A 16,631-nucleotide genomic window follows, 5' to 3' on the forward strand; every position below is an offset into this window, starting at 1 on the left:
AAGCTTCAAACGCTCCCTCTGTTATAGCAGAGGTCTCCGGCTGTATCAGTATGATCTCACTCTCTCTTACACACATGCTCAAACGGTATCTCTCTGTCCCTCTCACTCCATCTCTTCCTTCTCTCTCTCTCTATCTACGTCTGTTCTCTCTCTCTCTCTCTCCTCCCCCCCTTTCTCCCTTTGCGGTCCTGAGGGAGAGTCTTTGAAATGTAATCTGTGACCCTCTTTTATCTGCTAGGTGGGACGAGTGTACCCCCAGGCTGTCTACTTCCCTATCCGCACCCTTTACCTGACACTCAAGATCGAGCAGAGGGAGCGCTACAAAAGTGGTAAGTAAATATGGCTGTCTTTAGTGTGTTGCGTCCTTATCATACTCCGACCATTCACAGCTTGTTTCTACTGTTACAATGTGTGGGCATATAGGGGAAGAAAATGTGTAGAAAAAATCAACATATAGCTTCCTTTCATTGTTACTCTGGAGCGCAAATCTGTTTATCTTTTCTTAAAGAAAATCTTTTTTTCCCCCTCTTTCCTTGCTGCTTCGTGTATTCTTTCTTTCACATCTCCCCCTCCACCACTCCTTTCCTCATCTTACCCACTCCTCTTGCCCAGATGCATCTGGACAACAGCAGCCCAGTTCAGTGGGGGCCCAGCCTCACTCAGGGGCCTCCGACCCGGGACCTATCAGGGCGACTGCCCCTATGTGGCGCTGCAGCCGGATCATGCACATGCAGCGTGAACTACACCCCACCCTGCTCTCCTCCCTGGAGGGCATCGTGGACCAGATGGTGTGGTTCAGGGAGAACTGGCATGAAGAGGTGAGAAGAACAAAGGCGCTGGTTTAATGTGTGTCTGACTTTGTCGCTATGTTTTCTGTGGATCAGATGGTGAGAAAATAATCCAGCTGGTGGCGAGAATGTTTCATGCATCTGTGCAAATGTGTGAAAGCGAGCTGGAGTGCACATCTTGTGTATATGTGTGTCACGCCACCTGGTCACCCAGATGACCCCAGTCTCTCTGACGTGCCGACACATCTGTTTAGTCTGAAGTGTTATTGTCTGTCTCTGAATAGGTCCTCACTGTTTGCCATTCCCTGACTGAACTAGTGTGTTGCCATGAACATATATAATGGCAGAATATGTTGGAGACCTATGTACATTTCAGATAAAAGATTCATAATTGTTTTGCATATATTTGATTTAGAATTAAATCACCCATTCAGCCAGCAGCTTTTTTCCCCCCTAATTTCACAAATTGTGTTGATGTCAGTGCAGGAAGTGGGCCTGACACGGTCATCTACACCGAGCTCGGTGCTGCTGCAAATTGTTTTAGCAATGCTCGCAGAATCAGGATAGCTGTTCTCTGGGTGGAGGGGAAGACTGGGAGAAAGACGCAGCGGGAGAAAAGACTGAGACAGTTGATGGATGGGTGCACTGAGCGTGTAGGATGGGGAAAGGGATTAAGGGCCGGAAGTTTGTTGGTGTGTGTATGTATCTGTGTGATTATCTGTGAGGGTTTGGGGCACTCGGCAGCAGCTGCAGGCTCTATGCTTCGTTCCACTGGGCACACAAGGGGCACGCTATGCCATCATCACCATCCCGCTCTCCCTTTCTTCGGTTACTGTATGGCATCATATCGCCGCACCTTTGGTCCTTAAGGAATGTGTAGTGGGCTGTACGTTCACCTTCTTTTTTTGCGCATAGCACTGATGCTACAGAGGTGGCAAGTTTTGTAGCACAGGTCACAAAATTATAGCACAACTGTCGTGCCAGATCCAGTCACACACCACATGTGTCGGGAAGAGGAGAACTGCAAGTCCAATACAAGCTGTGGAGGAACATCCTTACAAACATTTGGAACAACTAACCTGATCAGACCGTTGTTATATTGTAATTCAGTCTCATACATACCGCTTGGAGAAATCACAGTGACGGGCTCTTCTGCTCACAGCACGTAGCTAAACTGCTAATGTTAAGTTGTAATGTTAAGCTCCTGTGTTCATCAGGGACTTTTCCTCACTATTTCTTTCCCTTCCTCCTCTCACTCTGCAGGTCTTGAGGCAGCTCCAACAGGGCCTGGCTAAGTGCTACTCCGTGGCCTTTGAGAAGAGTGGTGCCGTGTCCGACGCCAAGATCACACCGCACACACTGAACTTTGTCAAGAAGCTTGTTAGCACCTTTGGTGTTGGCTTGGAGAACGTCTCCAATGTTTCCACCATGTTCTCCAGTGCTGCCTCTGAGTCGCTAGCCCGACGGGCCCAGGCCACAGCCCAGGACCCTGTTTTCCAGAAGATGAAGGGACAGTTCACCACAGGTTGGTTGGCTTTTAAAATAATGAAGGTCATTCTTTACAAACACCTGCCCTCCGTATCCTGTGTTTACTTTTTGAACTTTGTTGTTTGTTTCCTTTTTATTTCCACAACTTTCAGCCTTGTTAACTTGTTTAACATTGCTGCTTTATCTCTTTGCAACTTTGTCATAGCACTTGGCAACTTGAAAAGACACAAAGAAATGAACCGTTTTCAGGCCACCCCCCAAAACAAAGCAGTTCTGTTTTCGACAAGGTGTGACAATTGCCCAGGTAGCAACACATGCAACACCATTTTACATCAGAGATCCACCACCTATCAGCTAGCAAGATGACCATTTGTGTTACTGTGTGTATACACTAGTTAAAATGATGAGACTGGCGCCCAACTGGCCTCTGTTGCGATATATTGAACCGGTTACATTATATCTGCGTGGACACTTATGATACTCATATCAGCATGGTCGAGACACACAGCACTGTCACTTGGAGCAGCTAGAGCATTGGTGCTCTGCAATGTAATTAAGGTTTCCAACCATATGATTTGATTTAGGGAGGGGTTTGAGGTGGTGGATGGTTAGAAATATGTGTGTGTGCGTGTGTCAGTATTACACTGTGTGCACACACGCCCACAATGGTTTTGATTATACACCAGTCAGCTGCATTTCTAATCTCGGGTGGTGCAGCACTGCGGTGATGATCTCAACGGGCACAAAGCCTGTCACAGGTTTGATGAAATGGAGGAGAAGACTCTCAGGTCTCTTGCCTCAGCTGAAACCATGAAACAAAGTACTCCGTTGTAAAAGTTTAGTATTTAGGCAAGGCGAGTTTATTTCTATAGCACATTTCAACAAGGCGATTCAAAGTGCTTCACATAAAACCATTAAAAGCATCAAAACATAATGCAGAAGAAAACAAGATTTAAAAACAATTAAGAACATGTATTTTAAAACAGTCTAAAAGCAAAAAAGAATATAAGTTGCAGTGCAGTTTAAGAAATATAATGCAGTAGTGAAATGCAGAAATTGATGTCCTTTAGTCTTAGTAGGGTTTAAATGTCTGTAAAGCCTTATTTGTTACAGTATATCTCGACACTACCCTAACCCTACCAAGCATTGTTTATGGGTTGCTTGCTTGAGCAAAAGTGAATATGCTTAAAATAAAATATAACATTGTAACAGGTGGGGGAGAGTATACTGATACTAAAGCTATCGTGGGAAAGAGATGAAACATTCAACTCCCGTTCCCGTTATATGTAATGTAGGGAAACAGACACACGGCTTCCAAAAACAGGGGAATGATTGTTTAGAGAAAAATGTCTCAGAGGGTTGGCTACACTAGAACTGCACCTGTCCCGTTGGATACCTCAGCTTGCATATGAATCTGAACATGCCGGCCAACATGACTGGAGGCTAGTCTTAAGTTGGAAGGTGAAGTCCAATATCAAGTCAAATAAAGTCCAGTGGATGTTTGTCCAACATTAAAAAAACTCCAATGGACCATTTCCTTGATACTGTTGTGTATCATCCTACTTTGACGAACACACCAGCAAGGAATGTTAATGTTGATATTTAATTGCTAATTTGACTCTTCTACGAGTGATTTTCTCTGCAATGAGAACATAATAGCTACCCTGCAAAGGTTTTTAACCAACATAAGGGAGTTGAACCACAGTTCACTGGACCCGGTTCAAACAAGGATCGCTGCAGCTTCCCCAGCTTTCTGTGTTCAAATAAACCTCTTTGCTGACTCCTTTTCACTCTTACGGACTGACTGCACACATACATGTTCGCTGAATTACCCTCACAGTAAACGGTCCAGTCTCCCCTTTGCCTTGCATTTCCACACAGCCTCTCCTTCCTCCCCCCTCCCTCTGCTCTTCAGTCTCTCCTGTGCTTTTCCCCTCCACTGGTCTTGAGAGTGGCCAATAGAGCTAATGTGTTTGGCCCTGGGATAGTGGAGGACAAGGACTGTGAGTGAATGAAAAGCAGTTTGGGAGAAAAAAATTATCACCTGACGCAGAGGAAAAAAAGCCATAATAAAGTTGAGCCAGAGCTGACGAACCTACAAAGCCACAGAGATGAGCATAAAAGATGGAGAGAGCAGATTAGCAACAAGGAGGTAATGGGAATGAGAATCTGAGAGAAAGACAGGTGCGATGAGGTTAGCGAGCAAAAGCATGGGACTGACTGAATGAACAACACAAACAAGAGTGAGTGAGTGAGCGAGCGCTGTGCTGATGAATCTTACCAGATGTTGCAGTGCCAGCTGTGCTCACGCAGCCGGGCATCACCGGGGCTTCTGCGTCGCAGAGTGCCTGCCGACGCTCGCTACCCAGCTGTCCCCACAGCGGCGTGGGAGCACGGCCGACAGAGACGGAAACCACACAAGCCTTCCAGAGCGGAACAAACAGGGTTTACAGAGCTGCTGAGCAGCCAAGCTCCCATTCCCCGAACCACGTTAGTGGCTCACTCGCTTTCACAGGGTTTGTGGGCCGGAAAATATGGGTTTATGTGTGCACATATAACATTTGGCAGCAGGGAGGCATTCAAATCCAATTACGGCGAACGCTATTTGCATGAGTTACTGTTTTAGCAGTGGATCTGTTCCAGAGACTTTTGTCAGAAGAGCTTTTTTGAAAAAGAAATGCACAAGTTTCCTTGCTTTTTAATTATGTGCCTATTAAGGAGTAATTTATCATGCTGTAATGAAATTAACCATAGTTAAATGGAACTCTGTATAGCAATTTGGCTTAGCACCTACCTACCTTCAATTGGTTGTCAGTCATAGCTTTAAATGTGAACTTCTATTGCCAGAAACCCCTTTAACTCCCCCCATACACACTTCTGTGATGACAAAACTTCAGCTCACCAATCAGACACAATAAAGTGGAGTTGGCTTCACCGCAGGCATACATACAGTCCCACCCTGAGTGAGGAACAGGGCAGTGAGACTTGAGGGAATGATGGTTCTATATATATCCAGAGGTGGCTCACCTCTGGATACATATTTTGGTGCAGAAGTGCAGATCCTCTGCTGTGGTCTGTAAGGTACAGCAGACTACCAGCGCTGGTTTCTACACACAAGTCATAGGGCAGCCTGGCTATTTTCCACACCATACCCCGTCTCTCAGCATCCTATTCCCCTAGCTATCTGACAGAGCAGGGGTCAAAGATGAGTTCGGTGGGGTTGAACACAACTCTCCTCTGCTCTCTGGCTGCATTGTACTTACCGTAGAGCACCCCTGTATTTCCTCCAAGAAACTGTCTGCAGGTTTATTATTGTCCCACTATATTAACTCAAAACCAGGTGAATTGTTGGTTACGAATACTTAAAATATTCAGGTATTTTTATAGGTTGTAATAACACATTGCCTGCGTCTTATGTGCAGCCCTCTCCAGATTTAAACAGGTGAAATGTCTAATATCTGATAAAGATGGAATGATATTGCGTTATGGTCTTGGAAGGAGCGGAGCATGTCCCGCCTTTTCTATTTGTAAGCATTATACACTTTTCGGGTGCTGAATTGTTGTCGGGTTGCAATTCTTCAGGACTGTTTCAATTTTACCTCCACTATCGAGGCAAGTGAATTGCAGGCAGACGGATGGAGAAATAGGGCCGCTACGAAAAGAACATTGGCTGTTTTAAAGGGCTTATTTAAAGTATTAGGAGGTCTCACTCTGGGAGAGATTGAACAGGTTTGAAATGGCAATGCCTTGCAGTTTCATGGATTCATTGCGTGCGTGCGTGCGTGCGTGCGTGCGTGCGTGCGTGCGTTACAGAGATGTCCTGGGGGCTTTATTCTAAAATGGAAAACCTGCCTGCCTCACTTCCCCTTCCGTTGTTATGGCTGCAGCTCATCACAATATGTTATGTGCAATATGAGTTGTGACTTGAAACAGGAATTTAATACTTCAAGACTCTCATTTTTATAGCTCTAATTTAATCAGCTCCCAGCCTCCACTTGGGAGTTTTAAGTCGATAGAGCGGTTCTCCTCGTGCTGCCAGCCTGCAATGAATAACTTACCCATGAAGTTCCCTTAAGCAAGGCACTTCACCACACTGCTGGAGTGAGGTGGCCAACAGTGCAACACAATATTTAGAATGGACATTTCCCAGATGTGAGTTTCTGTAACCACTTTCCGCCTCTAGGCCATCACTGTGAAAAACAAGGTGTTCTTAGTCCATGTTGCTGTGTAAATAACGTTAAAGCAAATACCCACATCTCACTTCAATTAATCTTAACCGTTTCTGGTCTCAAACCGGCCTTGTAGTGTTTGGATTTAAAATGTCATCTGACCAATACGCTTTCAAACGGCTCTTTGATTATATTTATTTCTGTTCTATTTTCTTTCATTATATTTGACTCGACTTTAAGCACCGTCCCCTATGCGTTTCCTGCTTGTATGTGTTTTAACCACTGATAGTATTTTATTTAGCAATGTTACTAAGAAACGCATTGGTATTTATAGCACGGGTCTCTGAGCTTATTGCTGCGGGGGAGGTGAAATGTCAAACACACACAAAAGCACACCTGGGAGCTGCTCACTGCTGTTGTTACAGTCTTGTAATGTTGGCGGCTGAGAGCAGCTCCACTGGAACTGTTATGGGGGTCAGTGTCTTGCTGAAGGACATTTTGAGGATAGTTGATTAAGTCAGGGAAAAGGTAACGCATTGACTCCCCCATCCACACTTTCTCAGCTTGCTGTAGGGTTTCATCACGCCACATTCGAATCACTGGCGGCCTGCATCTGCTTTTGTTGTTTTATCAATTTTAACATCACATTCTGCTTTCAGCCATTGCTACTAAACTATTAATTCCACCAGGCCCGTTAGTTAATGATCATTTGATGCACAGGTCATGTGTTTTGCTTGTTGTGTGAGTTTTGGGAAACAATTGGAGATTTTAAGTAATGCGGAGACGAAAATGCCAGTGTTATAAGGAGATTCTTTACTTTTTCCTTCGCCCCTACCAGACTTTGACTTCAGCGTGCCGGGCTCCATGAAGCTTCACAATTTGATCTCCAAGCTGAAGAAGTGGATCAAGATCCTGGAGGCCAAGACCAAGCAGCTGCCCAAATTCTTCCTCATTGAGGAGAAGTGCCGCTTCCTCAGCAACTTCTCTGCACAGACGGCCGAGGTGGAGATCCCTGGGGAATTCCTCATGCCCAAACCTACACACTATTACATTAAGATCGCAAGGTAAAGAACCCTGATAAACTATATATATATATACACTTCTGCTGCCTGTGTATAAAATAGAAAACTGGCCACAAATGGATGTGGATCATATCGTTAATCATTTCAGCTCTGTCTCTCTGTTCGTCTCTCCAGGTTCATGCCCAGAGTGGAGATTGTTCAGAAACACAATACAGCAGCACGCCGTCTCTATATTCGCGGACACAATGGCAAAATCTACCCGTACCTGGTGATGAACGACGCTTGCCTGACCGAGTCACGGCGAGAGGAGAGGGTTCTGCAGCTTCTCCGGCTCCTCAACCCGTGTCTGGAGAAGAGGAAGGAAACCACCAAGAGACACCTCTTCTTCACTGGTAGGACGATGGATAAGAGAGAAAAACACAGAGTCACTAGGGAGGATTGTTCTCTCAGATTATGTTGTTGTTTTTGCCTCATTTTCTTCTTTTGAGTTGTCGCTTAATCAAGAAAATAGGATTGTCTTGTTTACACGATTGATCATCACGGATCTGATCAGAGCTTTCTGTCTTTGGCGATCAGAAACACATGGTCACCTTTTAAAGCTGCTGTGCACTGATCACAATTGGCAATGGCCCTCTTCTTTTTAATTTTTCTTCTCTTTCTGTGGCCGTCTCACTCACAAACACGATACAAATTTGCTTTCAAGTGTTATTTCCTGTCCGGTCATCCCCTTGTGGTTTGCCTCCTCCCAGATGTTTGCCCACTCTCCATTTATGCACTTGATTGGTCTGTTTAAGGGGAAATATGTATGGGGAATTCAACAGTCCCTTCCAACCCATTTCTTGCAACTGGAATGGCTGGTTTTGATTTGGTGTGCCATAGTATGTACATATTTTGACTGCGCTTCTCTGGGCAATCCATGCACAGCCCTTTACCTCCTTTGACCCTGCTTGGTGTTGAGCGAAGGCACGCCTTCAATGCAGCCATTTCCATTGTTTTCCCAACTGTGGTAAAACAGGGGCCGTTTCCTAGGAATTGCAGCCGAATGTTTACAGTTTGTCTGTCACTGGCTTGGTATTTTTCCCCTCTTCTTACCTCCCTCCCATCTCTCCAGTGCCCAGAGTGGTAGCAGTGTCGCCTCAGATGCGGCTGGTAGAGGACAACCCTTCGTCTCTGTCATTGGTGGAAATCTACAAACAACGCTGTGCAAAGAAGGGCATTGAACATGACAACCCCATTTCCAGATATTACGATCGTCTGGCCACTGTGCAGGCCAGAGGCACGCAAGCCAGCCACCAGGTATGGATACGGACTGGAGTGACGCACGCACGCACGCACGCACACACACACACACACACACACACACAGACACACACAGACACAGACACACACACACACACACACACACACACACACACACACACACACACACACACACACACACACACACACACACACACACACACAGACAGTGACTTGAGACTCAACCTCAAAAGACTTTGACTCTGACTTGAGACCTGGAACATATGAACAATCCTTCATCATTAAGGCATTTTTATTAGACACGCCCTCACACACTGCTGCAGTGCCTGCATAGCCCCGCCTCCTCTCACTCACTCACAGTGCTGTCTTCTTGTCACTCGTCTCGGTCGCTCCGGTTGAATACAAGGATTTTCCGATCGTTGTTATGTTATAGCCCTCAGTGTTTTCCCTTTGTACCAGACAATCTAGGCCCGCCACAGTTTCACAATCAACTGAAACTATTTTACACTTCAATCTTGACGGGTCAAAGACGGCCACTCGGTGTGGGAGGTACCTCTATGTGACAGTGGTTCGAGACCCGGGATGATGGTGGCTTGTGGGTCCAACCGTGAGCTTTACAGGACCCCATCCGAGCACAGCACGTTTTTTATCGATCTAGCCTCTTAATTTAGCCCTCAAAATTTACCAGATTTATTTTTGCGTTGTTATATTTATCTTTTAATTATGCCCTCGTTTTTTTTCAGTGGTATCGGAAATATTATATTCAATATAGGAAGTTATTGTATCAAACATCAGTATTGTGACAACACTAACACTGATAATGTATGCCAATGGATAAAGGACTGATGATGGTACAGCACATACTTTGAGAAAATGCTTCGATATAGCTATGCAGTGTTCTAAGGAGACGAGACAGCATGCAGCCAACAATAGTGCTCATTACAGCCATCAAAGATCCGAGACTTGACTTGCAAAAAAAGACTTGTGAGCATCTCCACAACACATGCATACAGTGTATACTACATCTGTGTAGCTTGGTACAATTGTGACCTCCTTTAACCCTTTGGGGGCGGGGCCCGCGTCGACGCGGCCGGGCAGGTGTTTAAGTTTTTAATAAAATTCTATCATCACAATAATACGTCACAGAGATACGGTTTAAAATCTGGCGGATATGGTTTCCACTTCCGCGTCTGAGCATCTAAACATGGACGTGTCTTACGACGTGTGCAAAGCTTCAATGTGAGTCAGAAGATGCCAAGCAAAGAGTCCTGAGCAAATATATTGGAGGGGACAGACGGCGCAGCTACAGTGCCTGAAGGATTCACTAACAAGGAGCTACCCGGAGCTAACGGGCCAAATAGCTGGCTACAGCGTTTCTGTGAGACTGAACGGTGAGTAATCAACTGTTGTCCCTATCACCGTTAACTTTCTTACAGTGTACTTAGTACGACCAGTAGTGTTGGACCTCCATTATGTGTTTGTAAGACCGTAACTAACGTGTGTTTGTTGACGATAGCTTGGCGTTAGCGCGTCACTAGATAGCCCCGTTTTGGATGTTTCCTTACGTGTTTACGACTGAACGGTGCATACTCAACTGTTGTACCGATCACCGTTAACTTTCTTTCAGTGAACTTAGTACGACCAGTAGTGTTGGATCTCCGTTAATCATTACGACAGTAGTGTTTATGTCACGTTAGGTGCTGCTAACACGGCGAGAGCTAACGAGAGCTAACGGAGATAGCTGACTACAGCTATGAACGGTTGGTTAATCAACTGTTGTCTCTATCACCGTTAACTTTATTTCAGTGAACTCATGCTGACTTGTATTAATGTATTTTACAGAGTGGATTCAGAGCTGCGGGGATCCAGAGGACAACATGCAGCATCGCTGCAGCAGTCTCCCTGTCCGTCTGCCTGCCAACACATCACCATAGCAGGCCTCAAAGCCAGCCACACCTCATCATCCCCCCCACCATATAATAATAAATTTGGTTTTTGACATTTATCTACATGTGTCTACCATTTTATTCATATATTCCACTGCTTTTGTGAACCTAAGACCTTTGGTAAACCAATTTCCATCACCAAAACCGCTATTCCACATGAGTAAAGTTATGTTTTCACAACAAATATGAACAATTTCCAAAATCAAGATTACATTTTTCAGCTTTAGTCATATTTTCTCTTTATACTTGTGCCTTGGGACAATGGTGCCTCATTATATAGATAGCTGAGATTCTTCTGTAATTTTTGTATGTATGTATCATATGCAAGTGACTTTAAAAAGAGACATTTAAAAATGATGTAAAATCAAGAAAATGAACCCAGACCCCAGAGTGTTAATGGTATGCATTGGTATGCACCCGTAGGAGTCTCTTAAACCTCTGTTTTAATGCGCTAAGAAAAATAGCCAATATGGTTTATTTAGCTTATAAGGAGGGTCCAATATCAGCTGGACCACGGCTTCCTACCTGACCTTTACTCCCTCCTCCTGTCCACTCCCAGGTCCTACGTGACATCCTGAAGGAGGTGCAGGGGAACATGGTGCCACGCAGCATGCTGAAGGAGTGGGCCCTCCACACCTTCCCGAATGCCACTGATTACTGGACCTTCCGGAAGATGTTCACCATCCAGCTGGCCCTCATAGGACTGGCAGAGTTCATGCTCCATCTCAACAGGCTCAACCCTGAGATGCTGCAGATAGCACAGGTAGGAGGAGAATACAAACAGAAACATGTCGAACTCTCTGTCAAGGCCAAGTGGCATTTGTGTGACGGGAGCTAATTCAATAGATATACACTCACAGATGCATTAAGAGATCACCATTACCGTCTCCCTATCCCTATTCTCCCCCATGACATTCACGCTAGGCCTATCAGTCAGCCAGCCGCTGTCAAAGGGAACGATGTTTTGACAGAACGTTATATTCAGTCCCTCTGCTCTACAGCTATCAAAGACGTTTCAATTTGAAGAGGCCGTGTTGGTGTGTGCGTGCGTCTGCCTCTCAGTCCACACGCATCCGTCTGCCGCTCTTGTCCGCAGACTGCTTTCTAAAAGTCATTATTAAAGATGATTGTGTCAGTCGGCCACCCCACCCCTCTGATCCTAATCGGCCTTTGCTGACAGGCGTTCCTCTGGGCAGCTAAGCGCTGGTATTAAGCCCCCTCTCTGCCTGTTCCACTCCGCAGATCCCATTAGACACAGCAGGATTACGGTACAGAGAGCACACACACACGCGTTACACACACACGCGTTACACACACACACACACACACACACACACACACACACACACACACACACTCGCGCGCGCTACACACAAACAGAGAGCGAGTGCAAGGACAGGACATCGCAGCCATAGCATTGTGCCCCACCCTGCCTAAATGGAGACCTCATGTTCCTCCAAGTCGGCTCTTATAGAGCTCAATGATGCTTCGAGGCATCAGTCATGAAGGCACTTCTTTGTGGCATTCATCAGACTGTAATTCAGTCATAAATGTAATTCTTTCACGACCTGTCTTCACATGGCATCACATCAGCTCCTCAGAATACGTTACATTTCCTTTCTCCATCTCTTTTGATACCGTTGCCACTTGCTCTGAAAATTACTTATTTAAAATAAGAAGAAAATAACTTATTTATTTCTCTCTCAGTCAAGTTCACAGCTCCAAGACACTGCACCTTACATATCAATGTTGCGTCATCCCATTCACACCAGCCACAAAATGAAGCCGTCGCTGGCCACTAGTGTGGTGATTTAGCATTCTGAGTGCTTCCTCTAGAGCCAACTGTCTGCAGGCTTATCTGAGCCTCTTGGGGTTGCTGGTGTCTCAGCCCACTGCCTTGAGGTCCTCCGCTGGGGCCTGGAGGAGCAAATGACAGTAGGAGAGAGAGAGAAGGGGGGAATTAAGAAGAAGGGGGAAGGCAGGGAAAGAGGCGAAACAGATGAGGAGAGGGAGCAGGAGCTGGAATGAAATGCTCTGCTATAAAGCTGTCAGATGCACTCACCTTTTCATATAAGGGAGTTTATCTTCCCCGCAATGGCTGCTTGTGTAGCGGTCCTCTCGCACATAAATGCAGGCTTAAAGATGAAAACTTGCCTGTATATATATTTAAGTCAGCGGGTAGCGACAGGGGTGAGAGGAGTGGGAGTGAATTGAGGATTAGAGATGTTCTGCTGCCGATAGTTTGACGTGTTACGGTGTCTGGGGCACGCAGATCAATAACAGTAGCCATTTCGTTGGCGTGAGCTTGTTTTGTAAGTCCCCTAGCCTTTCTGAAGAAGGGTTATTTTCTTGCAGGGCTCATGTGGTTTAAGGACTGCGGAGAACACATCAGAAAGGAATATATTAGATAATGTTTCTTAAATTGGTAGTGGTTATGGGTACCTAGCCCTGAAGAATGCTTTGTTTACAATGTCCTGACTCGTACTTTACCTTTCCTCAATTGTCGTTTTTTAGGACACAGGAAAGCTGAACGTCTCCTATTTCCGCTTTGACATCAACGACGCCACAGGCGACCTGGACGCCAACCGGCCCGTTCCGTTCCGTCTGACACCAAACATCTCAGAGTTCCTGACCACCATCGGTGTCTCAGGCCCACTCACTGCCTCCATGATTGCTGTGGCGCGATGTTTTGCACAGCCAAACTTTAAGGTAACTTGTCTGCTCTAAAAAAAAAGTAATGAACAGTACATTCTTATGTTTAAACTACAGCTCAGAATAAGTCTTTTTTTCAGATGAATACAGGAATAGAATATAGCAGATGAGCAGAGGCTATCACATGTAAATACATCATGATAACATTATAATTTACCTTTGCCCAATACTAATTTTCCCTGAGCACAGCCTGAACGCATCATAATGTGACCACGCTGCCACGTTTACCAGCTCTCCTGTCAGTTTAAACACGGACTGGTTGTTTACAATGTAACATTATCTGCAGCTAGAAAACCACAAATGCCGATGTCTTGATTGCCTATTTTACTGATTATTGTTGGATATCGATCAACAGTAAAACTTTGTTTGCTTAAACTGTGTAATGAATCCGCGCAACAAAACGCGAGGGGGGATCCATACAGATCGCGGATTGAGAGGGGTCCGTTCCACCACTACCACTGTTATTATTACATTTAAATGTTAAAATAAGTATATTTGCAAAATTACACTTGCTCAACATGACCCAGATGGCACAAGTCTTGGCAGGGTTTATGGAGGAGTGTATTTAAAATGAGGTTCAAGTCAGCTGGCAGTATCGGCGAGGATATACTTCATTCTGTCACGAGGACGCAGCGGTTTGTTGTGGAATTTAAGCTCCCGCTGAGTTCTCCAGATTCTGTATAGCACTTAAACTTAGATAAACCCAGAGAGGAAGTTCAACTCAAAACAAAACAATGCAATGAAAGCCTGCGCAGTCAGAGGGTGTATAATGAACCTGCAGCAGGGCAGTAATGACAGGCGTGGGGTGTCTATGTCTAGCTCGTAGTTAAAGCCTGACTCATGTGGATGGAGCAGGAGTGCTTAAGCTGTAAATGAACAAAACACTTGACGATGTGAACTAGTTAAGCTCCAGTGCCAGACGTAAGGTCAAAGAAAACAGACTTTTTTCCGGGGAACGCCACAAAACACCACAGACACGTAACAATCATCCACTCAAATATATTAAAGTCTGGAACCACATAAACACTTTACGTACGTTTGGGGAACACTGTGTTCCTAGTTGGGTGATCATTGCTGGTGTTGTGGTTATGTATTTCAGTTCTGTGGCCCCATAATGAGCTGTTGACAACACGGAGAGATTTCCTTTAGGATGATTGACACAACCTCAATTGAACTTTACAGCTTTGTTTTATATGTCTGAGATTGGCATTGGCTTTATTTAACCTGAGGTTTTATCATGTTTCATAGCTCTTGTTCCCATGACTAACACTTTCAACACATGGCTTAGAATAGTCTGCCCCAGAAGATGGAAAGAGGCTTCCTTTGACACATAATTTAGACTTCAAATCGATGTATTGGTTATCAAATGAGCTTTTAGCTATATGACCAAAATAATCATCTAATAAAATGATATCATCATCATAATAAAATAAATATATTTTTGTTGTGTCAAAGATGATTCTAAGTTTAATTAAGTAAAGAAGTTAAATTAATTATAAAGCAAATTAAATAAAGTTAGGTAAGTATTGTTTTTCCTAGATTTGTGTCGTCATCAGGATGTTCTTAGAAGAGCAAAACTTTTCAAGTTTTTGATTTGATCACAAATAATGATACATTTCACCTTTTGCATGAAAATGTTTGCTCTGAATCAAAGCTAAGAAGATACTTTTAGTTTATTCCTACGGAGCTACATTGGTAAATTTGTGCTCACAAGAAACTTCACCACGAAGTTATCTAAAAAATAAAAGTCTCTATGAACATTGATTTACGTCTCAATCTTGTCTGTCCGCTACAGGTGGACGGCATCCTTAAGGCAGTCCTTCGCGATGAGATCATTGCGTGGCACAAGAAGACGCAGGAGGACACGTCCATGCCTCTGTCCCCGGCTGGCCAACCAGAGAACATGGACTCCCAGCAGTTGGTCTCATTGGTCCAGAAGGCCGTCACGGCCATCATGTCCCGCCTCCATAACCTGGCTCTGTTCGAGGGAGGAGAGAGTAAGGTCAACACACTGGTGGCTGCAGCAAACAGCCTGGACAATCTGTGTCGCATGGACCCAGCTTGGCACCCCTGGCTCTGAGAAAACCTGAGAGGAAACGGGGATGGAGGAGAACAAGAAGGATGAGATGCAGTGACAGAAAATGTCTTTTTGTTTATTTTTATTACGTATCTGATGAGCACAGACAACTGAAGTGTATGTTGGTCTTCACTGTAACAAAAGCCTGACGGACATGTTGGTCTCTTTCTCTCTATCAAAGGACACTGAAATAGTTGAAGTAGGAATCAAGTGGAACAAAAGACCCTGTCTGTCACATTGATAGTCTTAACAGGGCCTGCCAGTATACATAAGTTATATCTGGGCTGATTCTGAATCTTTTTTTATCAAAACACAATTTCTCTGTCAACTTGTATTTATTTTTATAACTAAATGACAGGGAGTGTGTGTGTGTGTGTGTGTGTGTGTGTGTGTGTGTGTGTGTGTGTGTGTGTGTGTGTGTGTGTGTGTGTGTGTGTGTGTGTGATGACGGTACAAATACTTGTGCAGGTAAAATGAGCCACTCACTCGAGCTCATGGGTTTTTGTTTTTTTATTTAAGAGATGGGGAAATCTTCTGTTGTTAGCTTTAGCTGTGTCTGTGTTGTATCCTCCTGCATCGAGAGCTTACCATTTTTACACTATGATTATTTTTTTCACCTAAAACAGCCATTTGTCCTCTCAAATTTCTATTTGTATTTAAACTGAAAAATGTGTAGTTTTTCTTTCTATTCCTCCAGAATGAGGAAAGTTGTTGTCCTGTGAGGACAACAAATGGATAAAGCGCTTTTTTTTTTTTTTTTCAACCCACTGCCTGAAATTTCTTTTGTCTTTCCACCAGCCGTGTTGTAATGTAACAAAGTCAAACTTCAGGGCGGACTGACACTGTAATAAGCTACAACAGCTACAATGCAAATATGTCATTCCCATGCTGGTTGTGTATGCGTATGCTCCCCTTTTTGTAAAGGTGCAATGCATTTTTTTTCTTCAGCAAAAGGATTATCGCCTTGTAAATAAGCATTTTGTTTTAATAAAATGCAATTTTTTTAAATACGGATGCTGATGTTGGCTTTTTTTTACAGTGACCTGCCGTGTCTTTCTTTAAGCTGTGTATTAGGATAATTTCAACCAATGAATCTAAAAAATAAGTTTCAACTCTGCTCACAATTACCATAAAGCAAAACTCACAATTAGTTCTCTTCCTGAGTTGCT

The 16,631-nt window shown here is 44.4% G+C and overlaps 1 protein-coding gene across 2 annotated transcripts in view; it reads left to right on the forward strand.

Moving 5' to 3' along the window:
- The window catches only part of trrap (transformation/transcription domain-associated protein), a gene marked incomplete at its 5' end in the record, with an annotated part of 79,927 nt that extends 63,518 nt beyond the window's left edge, over positions 1 to 16,409 (forward strand). For both annotated transcript variants that reach the window (XM_079237544.1, XM_079237545.1), the window contains 9 exons: positions 239 to 326; positions 613 to 818; positions 2,052 to 2,313; positions 7,284 to 7,509; positions 7,642 to 7,859; positions 8,579 to 8,763; positions 11,233 to 11,436; positions 13,188 to 13,382; positions 15,181 to 16,409. In XM_079237544.1, the coding sequence (XP_079093670.1) occupies positions 239 to 326; positions 613 to 818; positions 2,052 to 2,313; positions 7,284 to 7,509; positions 7,642 to 7,859; positions 8,579 to 8,763; positions 11,233 to 11,436; positions 13,188 to 13,382; positions 15,181 to 15,465 (1,869 nt within the window). In that variant the 3' untranslated portion in view covers positions 15,466 to 16,409. The remainder of the gene's footprint in view (positions 1 to 238; positions 327 to 612; positions 819 to 2,051; positions 2,314 to 7,283; positions 7,510 to 7,641; positions 7,860 to 8,578; positions 8,764 to 11,232; positions 11,437 to 13,187; positions 13,383 to 15,180) is intronic.
- Between the last annotated feature and the right edge of the window lie 222 nt (positions 16,410 to 16,631).

Source organism: Taurulus bubalis, assembly GCF_910589615.1.
Source record: "Taurulus bubalis genome assembly, chromosome: 2".
In the NCBI taxonomy this organism is placed as follows: Eukaryota; Metazoa; Chordata; class Actinopteri; order Perciformes; family Cottidae; genus Taurulus; species Taurulus bubalis.